The sequence below is a fragment of the Sturnus vulgaris genome, chromosome 1, assembly GCF_052056855.1.
Source record: "Sturnus vulgaris isolate bStuVul1 chromosome 1, bStuVul1.hap1, whole genome shotgun sequence".
Lineage (NCBI taxonomy): Eukaryota > Metazoa > Chordata > Aves > Passeriformes > Sturnidae > Sturnus > Sturnus vulgaris.
Window position 1 is genome coordinate 27,366,547 of NC_142243.1, and position 24,864 is coordinate 27,391,410.

General features: G+C 36.2%; 1 protein-coding gene across 1 annotated transcript in view; it reads right to left on the bottom strand.

Moving 5' to 3' along the window:
- VWDE (von Willebrand factor D and EGF domains) overlaps nt 1–24,864 on the bottom strand; it is a 37,584-nt gene that overhangs the window by 10,779 nt on the left and 1,941 nt on the right. Inside the window, exons 2-21 of the mRNA XM_088160129.1 lie at nt 24,432–24,448; nt 20,978–21,162; nt 19,430–19,661; nt 17,450–17,515; nt 16,431–16,690; nt 14,945–15,034; nt 13,730–13,874; nt 12,834–13,048; nt 12,432–12,505; nt 10,246–10,519; nt 9,957–10,165; nt 8,707–9,692; nt 7,487–7,623; nt 4,560–4,715; nt 3,856–3,960; nt 3,397–3,511; nt 1,825–2,075; nt 1,487–1,706; nt 824–961; nt 161–223 (exon numbers count right to left, since the gene is read on the bottom strand). Of these exons, the coding sequence (XP_088016255.1) occupies nt 161–223; nt 824–961; nt 1,487–1,706; nt 1,825–2,075; nt 3,397–3,511; nt 3,856–3,960; nt 4,560–4,715; nt 7,487–7,623; nt 8,707–9,692; nt 9,957–10,165; nt 10,246–10,519; nt 12,432–12,505; nt 12,834–13,048; nt 13,730–13,874; nt 14,945–15,034; nt 16,431–16,690; nt 17,450–17,515; nt 19,430–19,661; nt 20,978–21,162; nt 24,432–24,448 (3,938 nt within the window). The remainder of the gene's footprint in view (nt 1–160; nt 224–823; nt 962–1,486; nt 1,707–1,824; nt 2,076–3,396; nt 3,512–3,855; nt 3,961–4,559; nt 4,716–7,486; nt 7,624–8,706; nt 9,693–9,956; nt 10,166–10,245; nt 10,520–12,431; nt 12,506–12,833; nt 13,049–13,729; nt 13,875–14,944; nt 15,035–16,430; nt 16,691–17,449; nt 17,516–19,429; nt 19,662–20,977; nt 21,163–24,431; nt 24,449–24,864) is intronic.

A 24,864-nucleotide genomic window follows, 5' to 3' on the forward strand; every position in this document is an offset into this window, starting at 1 on the left:
CTCATTTCTCAGATCAGAATACAACCCCAGTAATTAATAAATTGTATCAAACTGAAAGAAAAGTCAGTAGCATAAAACTGACCAGAACCTCTGTTCACCAGCTATATTATTATCAGTATGTGAACTAGAAATTCCATTTTCTTCAGGAAAAAAAAATCACCTTTATTTCTTCCAATTCCTCCCGTGGAATCCTTTCTTTCAACATCAGTGCCATCAAAGCTTTCTGAAAAGATGTGAAGGTGCACATTAGTACTGCACAGACATAGCTACATTTGTTTAAATTTAAATAAATTATACACAGAGTTAAAGTTTTATCACATAAAAACAACTCAAAATTCAGAAAGTAGATAAAAGTTAAAAAATGTTTCTTAGAAGTTTTTTCACAGAGCATTTTAAAAACACAAGTTATTCAGTAATTGCATGTAAATAAATGTTTGGCAGCTACCTTGGCTTGTGTAAACAGTTCTATGTTAATCAATCTAATAGAAATATATTTTTCCAATAATTTATTAATAATTTATCATATTATGAAAAAAAAGAAGAAAAAAATGCCAAAAATATTCCACTGCATTATTCTACTTTGATGTAAAAGAATGAGGGTGTGGTTTGTGTCTGTTTTTTTCTACACTAGAAAAAGTGTTTAACACTTAACAAGTGTTGACCCAGTACAGTCTAATATTGCCATCAGCAGAGACAAAGCCCTGCTTTGCTGCCTACTGAAAAGGGTTCTAAGTTATTGCTAGAAACATGAAGCACAATCAAAGATATTTTATCTGAATGACAATAAGACAATACCATTCTTCTGAAAATCAAATAATTTTACCATGACATGACTTCCCATCTCCTTGCATATTATTTGGGCATGGACCACAATGATAAGAACCAAAAGTATTGAAGCAAAATACTCCAGGGAAGCAAGGACTGGATGCACATTCATCTACATCCTCTTGACAATTTTTACCTGCATTGAAATACAGATTTTTATTTTTTTTATAATATTGTGTCACTAGACTTTGGTAGTGTGTTTATATAAGTACAACGTATGCAAATGCTGAGAAGAAAAATGCAACCAATCATTTCAGTACATCTAATAAGAACGGCTGATAAGGTTTGGTATTCACTTTTTTTCATCTCATATCAAGTATTTTGCTTATTGTAAAATATGGAGAAAATGGGCTGTGGGGACTACATGCTTACCTGCAGGAGGAATCTCCTGTGGTTCCCTGTGTTGATGAATTTACCTTTGCAGAGGGAAACAATGCAAACTAGCTTTCATAATGAACTAAAACAAACAACTATTACAGTCATGCCAGAAAAATCTTGAAGTATATCATGCATATGTACCACAAGACCATAATGTTTCTTCATAATACAACAGTAAGTTATTTACAGTGAAAAATTTAAAAAGAAAATTGTACACATAAAAGTAAAAACTCCTATTTATCACTAAACATATTAAATGCATGTAAATAAAGTAGCAATTTACCTTGAAGTTCATGTGGACATTCACAGTAATAGCTGTTTATTCCATCCACACATCTGCCAATACCACACTGGTTAAGTTTACAGTCATCAGTATTCACTTGACAGAGATCACCTTCAAATCCAGCCACACACACACAAAGATATCTTCCACTTCCAGGTGGGAAATTAATGTTTGTCACACATGAGCCATTATTTAGGCAATCACATGATTTTACACTGACCTACAAGACACGCCCAATAAGACAGTTTTCTTGTTTTTAATGAACTAGCAACGAGTTCTGTAAATAGATAACTTAGATATCTTATTAGTAAGTGTCATTTTACTGTAATATTCATTACCTCTATTTCTACCTCAGCCGTTGCATTGCAGTCATCTGTCAAAGAAAATGTTAATTTATGGACATTCATTGACACAGCTTTCCACAAAAGAAGACCGGATGGGGAAAGACTGGCACCTTCTGGACCAGAATCCATAGTGAAATGAATAGCAGAGCCCTCTGGATCTGAAGCCAAAAACTGATATAAAAATTCTTCTCCATAAAATGTCTGTAGCATACCCTGAAAATTTTCAAGCACTGGAGGCTGGTTATCTGTAACAAAGGAGATATTTTCCTCTTCTAAGGAAAAGTTGCAATATACTTATTAAAATTAAAAGGAACATATCTTTCTACTAAAGAAATCCCATGTACTTATTTTTCTTAAATTCTAATGTCATTTGAATGGCACAGGAAAAACACGTGATATTTTCAATACTAGCGAGCAAGCTAGTATTTCAATATTTTCAATACTGCTGCAAGCAGGAATCTACCCACTGTGGCAGAAACCATGAAGGAAGAAGGCATAATCAGTGTGTCAGCTGCTGAACTCTCTCATTTCTAACATCATCCTCCTTGCAAAAGATGTTGTGCTCCTTAGGTTTGGAGTGTTGCCTCTGGTTTACATTCTTCTCTCATTTCTAACTTTGGCTGTATTGAATTCCAGCCCATAACGTGGCTGTAACATGCAAATCCCTTGACTCCCTGTCTGCTGGATGAGTTCTATATCATTCCTCCCATTCACATTTCATCTTTTCAGAATAGGTACATCTATCTTGGCTTTCAGTACAAGTTTGAACTGGGACAAGATTCACCAAGACAGGCACCAGAAGTCCCATTCAGACAGGACCTTTCCTAATCAAAGCAGAGTCTTTCACTCATGAGAACACTGACAGGATGCCTGCATTTGTGATGTGTAGATTTGGGTTGGTGGGACAGGCTGGATAGCTAATATGAAAGCTCCAAGAAACATTCCATTTGGTGAAGGGACCATATCCAAAGACCAAAATCTGCACCAAGAGAGCTACAACTTCTATGTTCGAACTTTGTACAACAGAGAAGGAAAATGAAAAATTTAGACTTAAGTTTTTCCTTCATATTGTGGTTTCTAACTGGACTAGAGTACAACAGCCTTGGACGTACTTTCAAAGTATACAGGCCATGTATCTATGCCATCAATATAAATGATGCCCAGATATTAAGTGTGTAATAAATATGGCATACCAAATTTAATTTAATTTGTGATCTCCACTTGTCTGCAATCAGAATATTTTGTTGAAAAATACCTGTTACATCTATATGTTGAAAACAAACACATGTGCATGTAGCTGTGTTAAATATCAAGACTCCAAATTGCTAATTAGACTCAAAGTTGTTAATTTTCTTTAGTTATTTGTCATGGCTACAGCAGGAGAGTCAGGGGAAGCAAATTAAATATTACATATATGGTCTGGTAATGAAAATATAATTTTCAGAAACTAACAGAAATGTCAAAACACTTACCTAGTTAAACTTAAAACATCACTATTACCATAAATGTAAAAACTTCGTAGATTTTTAACTACTTGGTATTAAAAAAGAAATATTTAGAACTTACTTTCAACAACTGACCAAGTTAACTTTGATAAGTCAGGTCTGCACAGTAAGCAAGGACTGGTTGGATTTGTGTCTCCTTCCCCATAACAGAGTCCATCTATGTTGCATGTTTTCTCCTTTTAGAGAAATGAAAATGTGATTCATTAATGTTTTTGGTTATCAAACTGATTATGAATTTTTAAGTACTAAATAAAATCTAATCATTCTGCACTTCTATTAAACAACTAAGCTTGCTTGTAAATATAAACAACTGATAGCAAGGTTGGTTTTACTTGGTAATTACATGAAGAGCTCTTGGTTTGATTTTTTATATTTAAAATTGCCTCATCCCAGCTTATCTTTCTGTGCATTGAAAATCTGTTGGAAACAAGAACAGGGTATGTTCTGCTAATTTTTCTAGATTTTTTTTTCAGCCTAAAAAAAAAAGCATATTTTCATAATAGAGTAGTGAAACACATACCTTTAATGTACATAACCCAGATTCTTGTGGTTCACATGTCTGACAGGCTCCATCATACAATATCATTGTTTTAGAGTTGCTATAAACAAATCCATCATTAGAAATCTGCAAAGTGAGCAGTAAAAATGGATTAACTGATATATATCATCAGCATGGTCTGCTAGCATGAGCTTCTACTCATTAACAGACACCCACGTGCAGGTGTCTAAACTCTCACAACAGTCATCAGAAATCTAATCAAACCTGACACGAAATCTAGGCAGATTTTGACCAACCACACGTCAGTGTCTAGTTTAAAGTAAATTGAATCAAGAGTAGGCTCTATTGACCTTATTGACTCCATCTGTATGAGAGCTCAAATACCTGCTCAGAGGAATTTGTACATGCGGCTGAGCTCAACTCAGTTCTACCAAAGATGGATCCAAGGTCATTTTAAATACTCTAGGGTAACTACCTAGCCTTTAACTTCTACTCTAGAAGAATCTGTGTCTCTGCAGGACCTAGGCTGTGTCTACCAGTCCCCTTGTAGGAGAACACTGTCAAATGATACTTGACACTTAAGCTTAGGTGACAAGACTGAGAGCCCAAGTTAAGCAAGTTGACTTTTCTCTTTAGTACCATTAAATACAGGATAACATATACATGACGTATTTTCATCTTAATAGGAGTATTTGTACATGAATACTTGAAATTTCTGAAAGTACCTTTATTTGCCATCTGACAATGGGTTTGTCGTCAACCACATCCATGACATCAGACTGCTGGCCATCATTTGGTAACTGGCAGTCAACAGTCTTGGCATTTTGGAAGGCAGCTGGCATAGTTACAGGTTCTCCAGGAATCCACTGTCTATCACTATACTGAATGTTAAGACAGAAAATTTGTTTTACGCTGAAATACATCATGAAAATATTTTTACCAGAGAAAAATTCCCCATATATTGCACAGTGTTTGAACCAGTCTAACGTGTCTGGAGTAGAATGCAGTGACAAATATTAGATGGTAGTATTTGCTCACACAGATTTTTACCTAAGCCTGCCACTGTGGAGAACAGGCAGAGGAGTCTTTCCTGACACACAGCTCTTTGGCACTGCACTGCCAAGGACGAGCAGTCCTTCCATCTGAAAGGTAGTGTGAGGGTGAAGCAGTGGGTGATCCTCAAACACCACTGACTTGCATCTGACGTGAAAGTGCCTCTGCCCCACTCCATCTCTGCTCCCATACAAGGACAGGCTTCAGTCAAAGGAACAGATGAGGGCTTTGGCAGGGCTCAGGAATCATTCTGGGTGCTGGGGCAATACTGGCAGCTGGCCATTTAGCCCTTGTACAAGCCAATAGGTTGTTCAACAGAACAAGACACCACTGACGCACAGACTTTTCTTCTAAACTGCTGTGAGGACAGGGCATCCAAGGATCCATCTTGAGAGTTCAAGATAACAGAACAAGGATGATAATACTATTTGACTGAAGCATTGATGTGGAAGCAGGGATAAGCATACGGAAAATAAATAAAATGAGATGCAACTAAGAATCCAAGCAGACTAAGAATCATGAGAGCAGCTAGTAAAAGGGATTTTGAGCTTGAGTAGTTTTTACTGAGCTGGCTTATTTATTTTTTTTTATTTACTGGAGCCAGTCAAAGCATTTATTCAATCCCAATCCTCACATGAAGAGTCATCTGTTGTTCAGGCCTTGATTTCCCTTTTTTTTTAACAGAAAAAGAAACACAGAAAAAGAAATACATGCTACCTCTGTTCCAACCACACGTATTTTTCTTTCACCCTATATTCATTTAAGGAATTCACAGCAAAGGTAAGTATAAAAGCTAAATATTCCTAAATATGTAATTTTGAGTGCATTTAGTACTGTAACCTTTGAAATGTGATACAGTCTACTTCTTCAGAAACTTTTTCTTAATAGCTGAAGGCAAGTTCAGCTAATTTTTTCAGAAACAGTTTAGCCTTTCAAAAACCAATTAAAAAGCCTTCAGATCTATAAGCATTCCAGCTCTTAAGGTTCATAGAAATTGGAATTCAATGCAAAACAGAAGGAAATAAAACTGCATTTTTGTTTTGCAGAGATTAATCTTTTACCTTTAAATTCTCTGTCTCTGTAATCATAGGTTCCTGGACATTTCCTACCCAAACCTCTATCAACTACCTACCCTAAACTGGGTAAGACAGTCAATGAACAATCAATTTGATTTAACAAATTATAAAATTAACAAAATAATTACATAATTAACAAAAGAAGTGAAAATATTGAAAAAAGAAATTCTAAATTCTGTCAACATGCCTCTTCTACAAAATTTTGATTATTTAAGTTCAATCTCAAAATATGTGTAGTTCTATACTGTTGCAAGTCCATTGACATTTCCTTAAATTCACTATTTCTCCAGCCTGAAAAACAAAACAAAACAAAAGTACTCCAAACTTCCTTTCTTTTGTATTCTCAAGGAAAAAATCCACAGCCTTCTCCTCAACTGCAGCTAACAGCAGTAAAATGGCTCTTGTCAGTGAGATCATCATTAAAAGTGACTAATTAGGAAGTTTTTGTGTTGGAAGTCAAATACAGCACCACCAAGAGAGATTTCAGAGCATCTTGCCATGAGTTAAAACGGAGACATTTCAAACTGTGATAAGTGAACTCCCAATAATTGTCTTACTGCGAGCTTGGTCTGAAAGTCTTTAATACAAGGGGAGCATAAACTTACTCTCAGCAATCATTTCAAGCCAACCTGAGTGGATACATGTTGAGTTTAAGAAAAATCTATAGCCAGCATTGCCTAATCTGTCAAAATAATTTCAGCATCTGCTGGAAATAGCTAAGGAAAACTACTGTCTCAGGAACAAAATTTCCCATTGAATGGCTTCCCTTTTGCCAGCTCTCACCTCCTCCATCATCACACCAATAAAATACAGTTTTAGCTTTTTTTGTTCTCATGTCTAACATAGCATAAAAACATGTAATTGCTGACCATTTATTCCAGGCTACAACTTGTAGATTGCTTATATATTGTCTTGAATAATTTTTTTAAGAATGAGCAACAGCAGTCTCTCTACACAAATTCCCCTTAAGTTTACAGTGAAACATTTTTTAATCTCCTCTTCAAACCTGAAATATATCATTAAATAGCCATGGTATTCTACCTCTGGGAAATGGACAACATATCAAAAACGCCTTTATCTTTTCCTAATAGATTTATTATGTTTATAAAAGGCTATTTCAAGCATTAGATTTGAGACAGAAATCTAGTAATGGCTTTAACCTTGCTGTCCTTTTTCAAAGAAGTGGTACTTCAATTCACCTCCATAAGCACTTAAAAATACAACGATGTACTGGTTGTTACTAATAGGGCTGCCCTTGCCCTTTTCTGATGGATAGCTGCTGTATGCTCTTATCTTCCTCCCAGCTGCTGAACATTCCCATTATGTTTTGTATTTCTCTTATCATGGAGGAAATGGCAATCCTGCAAAGTCTTGAGTGTTTGCTGCAAAGTGCTAAATGCCTTTGCTTTTAGTTTCCACTAAAGCTTTGGGTGTACCCACATCAATGAATAATATGTTTGACATTTTGTCCCTTGTTCTCTAAGAAGTTTAAAATGTAATTGTCACTATTCAGGGAGACCTACTTGCAATTTGATGATTTCACATTTCAGGTTCAATGAGTCCCTGAAGCCATGTCCAAACACTCTCACTGATGTGCACTCATACTGTCGAATATCGCAGAGCCCAGCATTCTCCAGCTCTGTAATTTCTGGAGCCTGGTCTTGGAAGCAGAGATTAGACAATAAATGCTAGTATGAGAACTCATTCATATGCATTTACATTATGCAATGTTTACTTTTCTATCCAACCATGAAAACTATGGAAATAAGAAATCTGGACCCAGCTGAAGGGAAGCATAAACAGAAACATTTTACATTGTTAAACTGAAATTTTAAATTTCAACTGATAATAAATGCTTGTGAATATATGTTTTGTTTTCTCAACTACAGTTCTTCACATCAGATTTCCAGAATAAAACTGAAATGAAACTAAGGCCTTAGAAATAGGAACCGAAAAGGAGACAGTTATGCAATAATTTATATAGGGATTATTTTTTATTAAAAACTAAAAAAAAAAATTGAAGAAAAGTATCAGATGGAAGTTATTTCAGGAAATAAACTGACAGATCAGAACACTCAAAACCAGTTTTTATGATGTAAAACCAGCTTATCTTATTCCTCTTGAAGTCAAATATTTCTTATTACTCTATTCTTTCTGTACTTGTTCTTAAATAAGTCATTAAAACAAAAACACCAAATACAAACCAGAATAGTAACAGGTTTTATTTTGAAAGAGTTTTGACTTTGGAAGTACTGTTCATATTTTTCCAGTGTAATTGTTCAACTGAATTTTTAGTGAATATCTTACCTACTGAAAATGAAAAAAACCCTGTCCAGCACTATTTGCTGTACTTCTTTTTTCTTCACCACCAATTTGCTCTCATCCCATCTAAAGTTAACTTACAGAGACCTAACGTCACTGAAGACAAAAATCATCTCACTCAGAGTTAGTAAACAGGATCACTTAAACTATACAAATCTATGGGACGAATGAATGTGGCATATTTTCCCTGAAGGAGACAGCATGTGGAAACACTTTTTAAATCTCACCTGTTAGAAACTAAGCTCATGTTTTGTCCTTTGAAACAAGAAGGCTGAATGCAAAATAATTATAGCTACAGTAAGCTGTAACTAAATAACTCTTGTCCATGTACAAAAGCAGGAGAGAAAGGCAGAAAAACAAATACACTTTGCACAAACACTGAGAACATTATTGAGGTAAATCTCATTTTCCCCCCACTTACCAGACAGAATGCTGCAGTCATATGAGCTGTATCCTTGAAAACATGCACAGCCCCATTCTGTACATTCCCCATTACCACTACAGAGACTGGGACACTTTAAAGCAGTAAGTAGGCTCTCAACTGACTCTTCAAGTTCCTGTGGGTTGTAATGTATTTCTTCTAAAATTCTTTTCTCACATTCATTCTCCAGCAGAGCTAAGGAAGCTTCTGCCCAACCGAGGTCATCTTTCAGCAGCAAATCTTTAACGCACATATCGATGGCATCCCCTGTGCGCCGGCCAAGGAGGGCACCACAGGACCTCCCTATGCTGGAATTAGCTATTGCCTGCTGGCACAGGAACAAAGCACCAGATTCAGTGAGGCCTGAAGGTGTGGGCCAAGAAGGAAGGAGCTTTTCAGCTGCGTCAGTGGCATGGTCCTCTGGGAAAAAATAACTATATCTCTCTAAATCTGTTTGGCTGAGACTTTGGAAGATGAATACTGGATGGTATTCATAATAATTCTGGCGCTTCCCTCTACTTGTAGCAGATTGACTTTTGTGAAGACGACTGCTATAACGGTGAGAATTCCTCCTAATGTCTAAGCTGGAACTTCCCTCTTTTTCCGTCCCAGTATTTCCCACTGAGATGGCAGAGAGATGCAAGTTTATTAGGGATGTTTTGTGAAGTGTAGTTTGATTATTCTGCCTCTGCAGAAGTGTAGATGAATCCACTTCATGTGTAGATGAACGTTTCTTTAAGCCCCTGACAAGATCAGCAGGACCAAGATACTCAGCAGTGACATCCAGTCCTGGTATCAAAGAAAGAAATCTACCATTTTCACTATCTTTACAAGACAGAGGAGGCTCTGACTGAGTAACTGTCTCCAGTTTGTTTGCTGGTTCATATAATCTGGCATCTTCAAGTGTACAGTCACAGAAGAAAATTTTTCTTGAAGATGTTAATGAAGCAGGTGTCTTGTCAAACAAGCTCTCTCCTGGTAAAATTCTAGTGAGAAAGGAAAAGGTGAAACTTTATCATCTGAACTATTTTCTTGGTGTCATGGAAGTATTAACTTTTTGTTCTTTGTTGTTTCATACTTCTACAGCATAAGTCTTAAATTAATTATAGAATGTAATTATGACATTCTAATATTAATTTAAAACTTAAGGAGATTTTTTTTTATTATTTTGACAAGTTTTTAAAGAGTGTGAAGGAAAGGTAAAACCAAAAGTGATGACATTTGATTTATCAAGAGAAGCATTTTGTTACCTCCATTCCTTAATAAAAGAAAAAGGAACATTAGCATCGTTTGGGATTTCCATGCCACCTGCAGTATGATAGTCATTCTCTGCATTTCCATCAAAGGTGCCACAGAGTCCCACTGTATGTCTGTAATCGGAACTGGGTGCCCTGAGCGTTATGCTCATTCCCCATTCGCTCACATCAGCACGAACAAAAGCTCCAGAAGAAAACAAAACCTAAAAACGATTGAAGATAGCCTCATGAGAAACATGATTTTTTATCTTACCTATTCTATAAGCAATTATTTACCACTTACTGTTACTTTTCTTCCTAGGTAGGATTCAGTGATTCTGACATTGCTTCCTGTTGTGTCTCTGTTTATTACAGACAAGTGTGGCTGTGATTCATGGAGCTGACCACTGCACATGTCAAACGCAATTATATCACTTCCTTCCTTAGCAACAAAGCCACAGTTGCAGGATGCTGGGTAGTGAAGACTTCCACAATCCCACTGACGAACATGAACTTCAAAATCTCGAGATGTACTCTTATAGAGAACAAATGTTCCTGTTTTAAAATTGTCATAGACTCTGGAATCAAAAGAATAGCACGTGATATCACTTTGGTTGTGAAATAACTGTATCACTACGTCAGCAACTTCATTTTCAAGCAGATTTCTAATAATTGGTGAACACTGATAATGAAACTAATTTTCCCAAGTTAGAAAAAACAGTACAGCCCACAGAGAAAAACACAGCTTTAACCTGAGCAAACGTCATTATATCTTCCTCGCAACAGCTCTAAATTAAAAAAAAAAAAAAAATCTTATTTTTACAGCATAAAAGAAGGAGCATGAGTGGAATACATGTAGACAATGGCTGTGAATGGAAACAAGCATGCATCTACTACCGTTCTGTGATTTCAACAGTGTGTATGGAGGGTACTTCTCAACCTTTGTGTTTCTACAATGGTACACCTATGCAGCAAGAGCAATAAGATGCATAGCAATGTGCATGTGGAGGCAGCTGCTGAAAACTGCACAAGCACCCTTGACAAAATGATTTAGAAAGTCACATCCTTTTAAAAAGGTCTGCTTTATTAAGATAGAGATGGGGAGTGCTTATTCCCAATGATCATTTAAGATGAAAACATAAATAGCAACTTGCTTTTTTCCTTAGGGTTAGCCATCTGTCCCCTGAAGCAAGGCTAAAATAGCCAATTTAATGATTCTGCAGCAAGAAAAAAAATAGGAAAAAAAAAGAAAGAAAACCCCTAAACTTTTGCTGTAAGTTTAATAGCCTCTTGGCTATAAATGGCATTTGACAGTTGATTGTAGACTGTCAATTTGCTTTGTGTATCATGGGTCAGCAGACAAACTACAGATGGCTGCACTACTGGGACTGCATCGGATTGTCCATAATTCAGTAGGCAATTTGTTTCCTCAGTTTGTAAACTAAAGTACCAACATAATTTATCCTTAAAAAGACAGCTCATTCTCTGTATCATCATGCTTCCAGAGTGATCACATTGCAGTAAAACTGCTACATGAGAAAGCCTGATCACAGTGCGTCCATGGTTACAATGCCCAGTTAAGACATCCCTAACACTTCCATTGAAGGAGAAACTGCAAGATCAGAATAAGCCCATGCACTTTATTAGTAGTAGTCAAAATTCTATCAGAGAACCAATCACAATTTTTATTTCCCCTTCTGTTATCATGTGTGGGCCAAACACCCTTTTTTGGAGGCAACATATCCTCTTCTTCTCACCCTGCCACTTGAAATGTGCTTCTGCTGAACAAAGAATATAAAACTCCCAGGTGTGGAACCTGTGTTTGTTCAGACATCCTTTGTGAATTGGAAATACCTTGTAATAAAAAAGCACACCAAAAACAGCTGTGGCTAAGAAAGCTGTGTTCACTTCAAAATCCTTTTTGGCCAATGATGTACAAGTGACAGTAGCAAATAAGTTGCCTTCAATGCCACTAATAAACACAGCAAAATGAGACACAGACAGCAGACAGCTTCTCATAATGTGGTCCTTACGAGGATTCAGATACTGACGCACAGAAATAGGGAAACTATGCTTTTGTTTGGAAACACCTTCGCATTAAAAGTTTTGTTTACTCCATTATTTTATCATGGTTCATATTTAATATAAGAACATTTCAATTTCTTGTAGTCAACAGACTGCACACCTACCATTCCTCTTGCCCATTTCCTTCATTCTCTTCCCACAAGCACAAAACTTGCCTTTAGAAATGCAAATATTACAAACCTCATCATGAATGGCAAGCTTTTACCAACTAAAGCATATTTATCCTTATTGCCAAAAAAAAAATTGCAAAACACTCAGAGCAATTGCAGAAAACTACAGCATACTTGTATCATCAGAGTTTAGAATAAATATAGAAATAATTAAAGAAAAAAACACACCTCCCAAAACCCACCCAAAAAATCTCTCAACACACTTAAGAGCAGCAAGAGTAGCAAGCCTAATTACCTTCCATCAAAAGTAATTATATGAGGGTCAGTAAATGAGTAGCAGTAGGCAGTGGGTAGATCCTTAACTGTAATCTTCAAAATAAAGAAAAAATTGTAAAACATGTCAGGTTAGGAAATAAATGCACTCGGGTACATTATTTATCTTATGATAGTAGTTTACATTCTAATAAGTATATTATATTATATTATACTTTTTAATCAGTCTTAGTAGTTACTTCAGTATTAAAAGGCAAAAAAAAAATCAAATAAAACACAGAATTTCAGGAAAAAAATAAAGCAACTAAAATCAACCACTTATAAATCTTGGTGTGAATCAGCAAGTCACAACTGAAATAAAAGCTTCATTAACACCAGCCACACTTCTGGACAGTTTACAGATCTTAATATGAAGATTTTAGACCTGTGTGCTTTCTGGAACATAGCCATTCCACAGGAAATTCTCACTGGATATAGGTTCGACTGCAATTCTGGTAATCCTGTCTCCATCCTGCATGAAGTCTGTCACAGCAGTGAAATAAATTACAGCTTGACCACAGAGTCCATTATTGCAGGATTTCTGGAGAAGATCCACATGACAAGAAGAAAGAGCCAAGTTTAGACCTAACTGCTCTTTACCTGTTTTAAAGAAAATACATCATTAGTGAGTTCCTCCTCTAAATAAGCCACATTCTCCATACTACTGTTAATATAGATACTAACTTATTTACACACACTTTCATAAATAAAAATAATTATGCATGTTTCTTGTTTGGTCAGGCAAAAAACCTCTCTACCTCTTCATATTCACACCTGAGACAATGTTTTTGGATTCCCCAGTTTGATAGATAAATGGAAATCATGATAGGCTTGATAATGTGAAAAAAAATGGTTGTCTGAATAGGCAAGGGTCCTCTTGGTTCACAGGATTTCTGCTTGAGAAAATATTACAAAGAATAGCTATAAGAGTAATAAATTTTTTATGACTTTGTGACTCCATACATAATACTTGCAATGCAACAGGTAAACAAAATTACCTGAATTATAAACTTTAGAAGTATTAAAATATTCTGTCTATTCAAGTTAAAGAATGTGGCTCTGATATCAGTGTCTACCCAAACACCTGAAAACTTCAACAAGTAATTATTTCATATTTTCAGCAGCATCATACAGACTCTGAATACTTTAACACTTTCGAAAGTATTTTAGAGTGTAACAACTTCTCTGAAGTTGGAAACCAACACAGTATTTATAAAAATATACAAAAATTAAAAAAATAATTAAATATAGAAAATGCAACAAAATCAGGGTAATACTTACCTTCATCAACACTGTTTAATGTTAGTGAGATTTTGCAGTCACTTTTTAGCTGGCTAAATTCAGGACAAGGAATAGGAATGCTACTTTCTATCGTCAGTCTGTATGCCTTCCCATCTTCTGATATATCATATGTTTCTGGATATATCTAGCACAGAAGAAATTGTACTTAAAATGCACTCTTTGTGAGTAAACTGCAGCACTGCTTCCTAATCAGCTAGGAGTGCTTATTTACATGGGCTGAGGAGCAGTAGCATGAGGAGAAGATGCAGACACAGCAGCCATAGTCTTGAAGAGGTGGGTAAAGGGGCAAGGATAAGGCAAGAAAAAAAGGTTAGCTAGAAAGGAGGGAGTTAGCAAAGCACATTTTCACCACAAAAATGAGTAACCCCTTGGAAGCTAAGATACAAACAGCTTTATGTACTGTCTGGGTGGGAGGAAGGAACAGGTAACAATTCTAAAAGAATTTGGAAGTACCGTATTTCTTCTGGGATTCCTCTCTGCAAGCTTACAATATACATCACAAAAATGTATGATCAAAAACTCAATTAAAGATCAGTAACAGGGGCCTACAGCTGAGCTCGGCAGGCTGGGTGGAGTTCTGAATGCAGCCTCACAAGGAAACAAAGAGAACACATTGCCTCTTTGCAGGGTACACTGCAGAACTGCACCTCCATGAGAGAAATCTAGGCCCCAATCCTACAGAAACAGGCTCAGGTTAAGTCAGCAGGACTATACCCGATATATAATTAATGAAATGTAGTCTGTCTTTCTGGGACTGGAGTCCCATTCTTGGCCAGCAAATGGGTCCCTATAGCTCTATCCACAGTAGGAACTAAAACTAGCTTGGTGCTTGCCTCTGACCAAGCAGCACAGCACAGGACAGCTCCCAGCTACCCCTCTTCAAGCCCAGACCAGGCTGGCTCATGGCTGTGCCCTCAGGCTTTATGAGCACAGCACCAGTCAGCTCCAGCTGCTGGAAACCAAGGCCTGCACTGTGGGTGCAAGGTGCCAATTCAGCCTTCCTGCACCTTGAGTACCTAGGGAGAGCACAAACCACTGCAACTCTCTTGCTTTTGGACAAATTTAAGTCCAACTCAGCTGAAAACAGGCTCTATTAATTCACAGTTTATACATTTTAAGTGCCTTCTAGTCAGAGCACTGACTGCTGTAGCAATACTCCAAAATTCCTACTACATTACGTTTTTACAAAGTTACCTTAATTCCAGCAAAAAATTCCTTGCTCTCAACTGAAGAGCTTTGTATATCTGGCTTCTCCATGTAAAAAGAAGAACTGCTACAGTAGACCTGCAGGGTAAAACCAGAATAACAGAATACATTTTTGGTATGAAGTGGTCACATGAAGACAAAACTTGGCCACTATGGTCAGTTCAACGATTCACCATGGCAAGTCTTCTAGTGGCACCAGATGGTACCAGTTGCCAGTGGCAATTGGTAAATACAGCTAAAGAAAAAAAAACCAGAAACAGACTGAGCATCCTAGGACCTTTTCCTGTCATATTCTACCAGTTGTGCAGAGACTTCTTTAACTAATGGCTGCATACAAATAATATTTAATGAATACTTAAAAAACCTTTTCTGGAGCATTTCTGCATCCAATGATATCTATGAAAATGTATTTTACACTTGTTTACATATTGTTTATTATTTTTTTCCCATTTCCTACTTTTTGCCTTTTAACTAGTGACCACCAGATTTTAGATTATGTTTTTCCTGTTGTTATAGATCTGGATAATTTTTTTCAAGATGAGGAACTCAGTGTGAATTCCATCCACTAATCAGTTTCATGGTACTAGACACTGTGGTTTTGCTTTGGTTTGGTGTTTGTTTCGGCATTTGTTTCTATTTTGCTGTATCCATTTTGGGATGTGTTGACTACATGCAGCATTTCTGATCCTGAAAAAAAAAGGAATTCATAGCTTGAGGTAGCTTGTAATTGTGCCTTTCCTTTTGACTGTCACCAAGCCAACACTTTCAGGCAAGTCTTCACAAAGTTCCCAAATGACTTTTGGGGAGAAACAATTGTTATTGCTGTCCATAAGCCAACCATAAGCCTGGCTTTGGCTTGAACATGCATATGCATACCATCACGGGTTTTTTGTTTTTTATTTTCTGCAGGAAAAAATAATCTGTATTTTGGTATATCTAGGTAAAAGATGCATTGATTTTCCAATGTTTAGGCTTCTCAAAGTTACCACGAGAGCCTAAGTCTTCATTCTGGTACAATGGAAGGTAAGGCATCATACTGCTTTTGATGGCAGAGATTAAAACATAAATTCTAGACACAAAATCAGTAAGCAGCAGCTCATCCAGAGAAAAAAATACATATCTAATGAATCAACAACACAGCTTTCCACAACCTCTGTCTCTTACAGCTTCTCACTGAGATGCAATTGCATCCAAAAATCCTCTTAATTGACATTTTTCTAACAAAAATTTACCTCCTGGAAGCACACTGCACTGTATTGAGACAAGTAGTCTCACAACCTCAGAGGTAGTGGTAGTTATATTTCTGTGATACTTACACTTTCATATGGGCAGTTGGTGTAAATAAATAAAGGCAATAGGCTTCTGCCAAGAAAAATTATACAGCAAGGTACTGGACCTCTCTCTACAAACTGTTCGTGTCTACTGAGCCATATTTACAAATATACAAAGAAATCATAATAATGCTTTAACATACTCTGTCTCCAAGTCTGACGTTTATCCCATCTAGCTCTAGCAGTGAGAAGGTATGAACTGCCGTTTCATGTGTAAGCTCTTCTTTGACACCTTCAGGAGAAAGTCTTGACCAAGTTACAATGAATCCAACAGAGCTGTTTGCAAAAGGAATGCCAAAGGTACACCTTAGGTAGATGCTGCCTTTGATCATCTCTGCTACAACTTGAGGAACAGATGGAAGTGGTGGTGACACAGATGGAGATGATGTAGGAGCCAGGTTACCTAGTCAAACAGAAGTGTGGTCTGTGCTTTTTATTCTGCATAAAATTAGTATTGGACACAATGACACCGACCAATGAATACACTAATAATATTTACCTTTTTCTATGTGGAAATACTACATAATTTCTTAAGAGAATCAAAGAAACATGTCTATCTTCCTTCTAATAATTATTAAATGGAGAAAAAACTCTTTATGAGCTTTTGATTATATTCTAGACAATAGGAAGGTGCTAAAGAGGGGAAAAAAATAAATCCATATAAACCTAAATGAAAAACATAAACAAGAGAATAAAATGCAATTAATTATTTTACCAGGCAGGAGAGAGCAATATGCAAAGGAATGTGCCTTACAGAAGAATAATTTCACTACTTATGAAGAAAGTGGGGAAAGGAAAAATAAAAAAGGAAAAGAAAAAGGCTATTCAGAAAGGAACAGAATAACTGACAATACGATTTGTAGATATATATATTATATATATATATATATAATATTTTACTCCTAAAGGATCAAAGTAATCTGTCATTCAGCATCATTACAGTTACTTTTTGACATTTTGATAACTACTCAAAATATTCTGAGAAAGAACTTGTAATCTAAGTTTGTCTGAAATTATCTCCAAACTGCTCATTTTGCAACAAACCAAGCAATACCGTTGATAACACGAACACATTTTTATTCAAGTCAGAATGTCACTAAATGTTGACACTATTGGGTCACAGATGCACAGAAAACCTTGAAAATCAAAACAAAATACTCACTGCTACAGACACCTTCAATTTCCATTTCCTCAGGATCACAGCTCTGTGGCCTTGCATCTGAAACAACTATAAAGGGTTTTTACATTGTATATTCACACATATACAGAGTACAAGTGCCAGTGCTCTTAGATTATAGACCAAATGTCACAAAACACTAACTGAAGTGCAAATTTTCAGAATAGAAGCAATCTTGTAATGATTCACATACAGCTGTGAGAGTAGTGAGCACAACGTCTTGTGCTGGAAATCATCTAGGAGGAAGGGTACAGAACATTCCACCACCTCTACAACTTTTACTGCTGATGTGCTCAGCCAATACTTACACATGTTGCTAGTGAATAAAAAGGAATTATACTATTCTCTTGAATATATATATTTTGCTTCTCCAAATTCACATCTGAACACTTAGTCTTTAACCAGAACCCTGGACAGATAAATACAGTGCAGACTGCTTTGCAAAAATCACCTTTCCGACAGAAGCCTAAGAAAAAGTGCTTGTGCACTGGTATTGTTTTGGATTTTGAATGATATAGAAAAGTAAGTGGAACTTGACTTAAATATAAAAATGCCAGTTAGTCACTCTACTCAAACTACATCAGAAGGGCGGCAGCAACACTTGAAATCCCATTCACCAAAAAGAATGAAGAGCAGACTTTGCTGTTCCACGCTTCAGTGGTATAATGTTTGAATTCCTTAGCACGTAGAGGACAGACTGAAAATTTGCATCAGGTATTTATGGCTGTCAAGTGTTAAAGAGAAAACACAGCACACATGGTAACCTAGATACAAAAAGCAGTACAACAGTAGGATGTACTTCATATGACAACATCATCTTAAATATGTGCATTTAAATTCAAAATGTATTTCAGATTTACAGTGCTCAGTAGAGGCAAATAAGAGTTATGCTTTTTGTCTGTTTTGTTTTGAGGTAGTAAAAATTTTCTAGCTCCTGTCTAGCTATGGTCTTGTATCTTATTTCCTCATCATATACCAAGATCCAAAGTAAATGCAAGTCCTATTGTGCAGGAGTTTTTCATTGCTTCAGGCACATGCTTGCTGAACTCTTGAAGAATGTCTTAACAATTGGATCTAAAGGTATAATGATGGGCCAGAAAGCCCACTGACAGATTTGCTACTAAGCTTTTGAAAGTAGTCAGTAACAGAGACTATGACTCTAAGCAAAACAGCATATCATGCATGAAAATACTGCTAGTAGTTTCATAATGGTGTTTTATATGAATTATATATGTGTTATAAGAATTTCCTACTACACTGATTTGTCACTGTTTCACAGTATTTATAACTGTAAGGATTTAACCCTGGCTTGCTTATCTGAAAAATTTGTCATGAATAATGAAATACTGAAGTTTTGAGCTGCACAAGCACCCAAGACAATAGGAGATATTGCAAAAGGTCTCCTTTCTCATAGTACTAATAAAATGTGTATCAGTAGAGCATTTCTGTGCTGAAGTTTCTTCTAGCAACAACATGTATAAGCTCCTGAAAAACAACAAAAATATTCCTAATAGTGCTAAATAATAATTGATATAAACACAGTTTGCTCAAGTTCTAAAGACAAATTTTATTCTGACAAGTAATTCCATGCATGTTCAGTAATAGCTATTTGGACAGTCTGAGTGCCATGAATTACACTGAACTTTGGTACACTGAATTTTGACTTCTAGATGTGTCTTATAACCCCACCTCATTATATGGAAGATTTCAATTCTTAAGTTTCTGTCTTTGAAAATTAGTCAAATGCTACATGTATGTTAAAGAGGAGTGAAGTGAACCCATCTCACTGTTTCAGATAATTTCTTCTATCATATCAATATTAAAAGTAAGGATTGCAAGAAATTTTAGCAAAACTATTTCCTGACATTTCCACTGCACCAAATATCAGACAGGTATAGAGCAGAAAAACACTTATTTATAAACACACACACACACTTGGCTGAGTTAGAGCATGCATTTTCTCACCTTCTGCACAATACCCCATGCATCCCTGGGTGGGCTGCAGTAAGTAAACAAAGAACTCTCCGCAGTTCCTCACCCTGACAGGGATCCGGAAAAGACAGCAGTCTTTTGAAGTGCTGAAGAAAAACTGCCAGGTAGCACAAGCTGTTAACTGCTTCATCTCACCAGGTCGAGGCATGGACTCTGACTCCCTCAGAAACAACCAGACAGGGGCTTGAGTCCCACAGCGATTCATCTTCAGCACCAGAGAAAAACATCAGGAAATGGTTAACGCTACATCAAACTGTTGCTGTGCTTTAATGAGAGGTACAGGTACATATGCAGTTAATTTCTCTCATGAGCTTGTAGCAAAGTTCAGCCAGTATAACAGAGGGATTGCTGACTTTCCTCCTCAAGGCTGAATACCAATGCACACAAAAGAGCCTTAAATCCTTTATTGAACCTAGTAAATTTGTGTTTGTTTCTAAAGACAGGCTATAATTTCATGCCTGAAGAACTTAACTGGAAGCCACATCTGAGTGTTCTGCTCAGAAAAGCTCAGCTGTGTCTTGGCTTAGTGAGCTGCTTTGCACCATTAACCTACAGTGACTGTGTGGATGCCATCAGAGCACAGCAAACGCAGGGTAGAGCAGAAGTACACTGAGTATCAACTAGAAATGTTAAAGCTGTCACCTTTTATCTGCCCTTTGCCATGAACTGAAGGCTCAACTAACCTGGATTTCTTCTAAGAGATGTGGGCAGCTGATGCATTAGTATGTTTGAGCTGTTTTGTGTTCATTTAAAAGCACTTAGTTTATGGGATTTTAGTTTATTTTTATAAGAGACTGTGACAAGGAAATTTCAATTCATTAGAAGAATCAAGGCTACAATACTCTAATGACATTTTTAGATTTTTTTAAGGAAGGAAATGTTTTTAAAAGGGGCAACTAAAAAGATGTATCTCCTTAGAATATAACAGAGCTCCAAAATAAAGCAACAAATAAGCTCTGAAATAAAGAACTAGACATCTGAAGTATTAAATATTTCAAGTAATTCTTGAGTCTTTGGAGGCTGGCAGATGATAAGGCAACTAATATTCAATTAGCTCTGTTAGTTCAAGTCACTTTAGGAGCAATCTCTTTTCTGTGACATGATGACTTTAAAAGCTCAACAATTACTGGGTTCATGTGGCTGCAAGCCTTTATACTGCTCTCACATGGTCTTCCTAACACACTGACCATCACACACTTCCAGCTTTACAACATGATAGCCCTGCTATGCTGCCACTGAGAAAATTTCTTTAGCACAGAGTGGAAATTACAGCTTTTGAGTGCTCTAAAAGGGATTTAATTTATCATGCTCTACTATTACACATTCAGTGTAAAATTTTCAATGCTTAAGATTTAATTTTCCAGTTAACTCACTTTAATATAATCAAGTATTTAGAGAAGATAGGAACTTTGTATTGTTCCACATCAGTCCCCATAATCACACTCTCTTTTATACCTATCCTACTGAAAAATTCTTCACCAAAATATGTATTTCTCAGAATTAAATGATTTGTAACAATACCTCCACACACTTGGTTGGCATCTCAGCAGGTTTATCAAAAATCATGAAGCGATACCATCCTGGTGTTAGGGAATGGTCACAGATTAAATCCTGAATGGCTGATTGCTGGAGGTGGGATGACTCAAAATCCACACTTCTGTAAGGGCTCTGCAGGATCTGATGTCCATCAGGAGAGCATTCAAGAACTGTGGAGTAAGAGTATTTGAAATATCAAGATGGAATGCCTAACAAGTATTTTAGAAAAGTTGTTAAGCATTTTTAAAGGAAAACAAGGATATGTTGCAACATCATGCAAAACTAATTTTGTGAAAGAATATATTAAAGTCTTAGTGACAACAACTTTGCATGTCAGCACTCTGAAATTAAATAGAATTCATTATGTCATAACTTTCCTTCTTTTAGTAGACAATAAATGCAGTAATAACCACATAGGCATTTACCCAGATGCAAAACCAGTGGGAAGGCATACATTTATACATTCTACCTACTTTTGATTTCTCTAGTTCCACTGATATTTATGAAACCTGAATACAAATGGGGTGTCAGATATCCGAGAACATAAAAAACTTACCTCAGGAGGAGTAAGGTATATCCAAAGGTCTTTTCAGAATAGATTACCACTTCACAGAACTCCTCAGCATTAAATTAATAATTCCCTCAAATGGATGAGAGATAGTTGGATAGCTGCATGCAGCTTACATGTATACATGCAGAAGATACCAAAAGTATTAATTAAAATGGATAGATACTAAATTATAATGAAGAAAATACAACTCCCAAACATATTTTTTGACATCTAAGTGACCTTGTGACCTCAAAAAAATCTCTCAAATTTTCTGATAGATAAAATGAAGGATCAGAATCTGAAGAAGTCTTTATCACAGGTTTTTGGGGGTTTTTTGTAATGCAAACTCATTTAGAAATAAAGCAGAATGCCAGAATTTCTTAGTCTGTTCTATCAGGTGAGCTGACTTCTGTCAGACAGTGACAACAAAAGCTCTTGCTAATGGCATATTTACATGCAATATATTGAATTGTCATTGTTCAGAATTGTGCTTGAGAAGCAAAATAATGGAAAAATAAAGTAAGGGAACATTTATATCTAAGTGACATTAAAAGCATACCTATCTATTTACCTTGCTTTTAAAAATGGATACCAATTGATGCAAACTGTGAACAGAATTTTGGGTTATACTGAATGATACAGTGAATCTTAATTTTTGCCTTATTATTTTGCATAATTTTGCAATTATGCTACTATTGAATTCAAAGATGCAGCTCTAAGCAAATTTGTCTAATGTTACATTTTGAATATGAATGCCCTGATGTCTAGCTTTGGATCCTAGGTTTGTCTGTATTTGTCACATATTTTGCATGGTGCAATTGTGTCACTGATTAGAAACATTTTGGTTTGTTAATATAAGATAGTTTACTATCTTCCACATTTTTCATGTCATTCTAGATAACCACAATTATAAAACAGTTTCAAAATCAGGTAATTCCTCACCTTTAAATGGAGAAGATGCCCTAGTGAAAGAATAGACTTTATCTCTTTCAGCACAGTATGAGAATCCTACAGACTTTCAAAGACTGAAGATTTAATCTGATACAGCTTTAGGCTACCCAGGCAGGTAACAATAGCTTTATCTTCTATCCTCTAAGGGCAGCTGGAAGTCAGTGTGATTGACTGTGCCACCACTGTGTTTCTGAGCTTCTTGTAGTAGCCTGTGGGCTATTCATGTCCATACAATTTGATCTTACAGGGAACTTACCCTTCACTGGGTAAGAGAAAAGCCCTTGAAGAACCACAGGTCAGTCATGTGTGTTATTGAAATATTTTCCAAGCAAGCTACAGTACAAGCAGTTTACGAACCATGATGAAAGTTTCTTCCTGTCCTCTATTTTTTACTGGAATTCTCCCTTTCATATAACACCCTCATTAGTTTTCTTTCCTGTAACTGAATCACTCCTGGACAATTAATATCTGTTACCTTCTCCATTAATAAATCAGGCTAGACATGAGACAAGTCTTTATTTTCTTTTCCTCCACAGTTTAATTAGATCATTATTTGATAGATCTTTGAAACAGCTGACTGTAGTCACTTGTAATAGAGTTATAAATCCTACTAAAGATCAAATTATAAGTTTCTTATTATTATGCATATCACTTTAAAAGGCCATCCAGCTCTTTATGAATCCAATGTATCCTTTTCTCTTTTCTAGAATTTTCCATAGTTATTGTCTGGAAATCTTATGTTGTGTAACACTGGTTGATTTTTTTTTTTATTTTTTCTTTTTCATTCTGCAAAACAACTGAAAATAACTTCCATCATCAATAGCACAAATAAAAACAGCTTTTTAACACACCTGAGTGTAACCGAAGTGCTGTTAAACTTCAGCAACAGCAGAAACAAATAAAATGATCATATTTACGGAGAAACACACAAAAAGTTGATGTCATGTTCCCTGCAAAAACATTACCTCTGCAGAATATATCTACTCCAACCAGAGGGAATTGGCTACATTTCCCACTGAAATAGTGATTTCCTTATTCAGGATGCCTTAAATAAAAATAGATTTTGATATAGGCATTCTTTCAAATATTCTCGGAATGATGAACACTGACTTAGCAGAAATACTCCAGAAAAGCTTTGCCTGTGTCTAACACTCAGCAATTTCATAGAATCATAGAGTAGTTTGGGCCAGAAGGGACTTTAAAGATTATATATTTCCAACTTCCATGACACAAGCAGGGACACCTTTCACTACACCAGGCTGCTCAGAGCTCCCTTCAAGCTGACCTTAAACATTTCCGTGGATGGGGCAGCCACAGCTTCTCTGGGCAACCTGTTCCAGTGCCTCACCACCTTCACAGTAGAGATTATTTTGCCAATATCTAACCTAAACCTACTCTCTTCCAGTTTGAAATCACCATCAGTTGCCCTGTCACTACAAGCCCTTGTAAACAATGTCTTCCATCTTTCTTGTAGGCTTCCCAATGATACAAATCTGACAATATTCTAAGGACCTGAAAACAGGTTCTGATAGCTTTAGAGGGCAAAGGAAGGTTACCTACAGGGCAAGCTTACCCACCATCTCAGTCCAGGATGTGAGGAGCATTAAATTAGGGGAAGATTTCTATGTTGACTTCATCCATAATCACAAAATATCCTAACATGTTCATATCCTAACACTGTTTCATAACAAAACAGAAAACTCATGTAACTCTTAGCAAAATTTAGCATTTACTCATTATTGTTCTTGATAAAAACCTTTCCACATATATTGGAATATTATTTTTAATTATTCTTATGGACCTTTAAATGTACTAGTGATTTAATAACTTCCATTTTAAATATTTGCTATAGCAGAGTGAAATTCCAATTATAAAATACACGAATGAATACTGGAGAAATAAGACCATGATATCCAGTCTCCTTTGTAGATTGTGTACCTGTGTTTTCACTTAAACTAGAGGATATACATGCAAAAGGTTATCAAGAGGTTATCAGGAGAGACTTGTTTCTAGAAATTTGTAACTCTCCCATTCTGTTTGTAGGTCCAGACACTACACACTGTCTGCTGGAAAAAAGCAGGCCATCCTGGGAAAATATGCAGCTATTTCCCTTGCATTCGAGTTTACTTATCATATTCTGTGCTTATTTCCACAAACACCCTATATATACTGCACGTGGCTCTCTATAGTTCTTCAATTTGTGTCTCTGCACACCAGGAAGAATTTGATTCCATATTTGCTTTTTCCTGATTGTCTTCAGGATCAGTGCAGTGAGCTTTACTTTGATCCATCCCAGACTTCCTTGGTCCTGATGGATACTGAGATATGTGACCCTAAACTGCAACATCCTAAACACATGGATAGCCTTGTG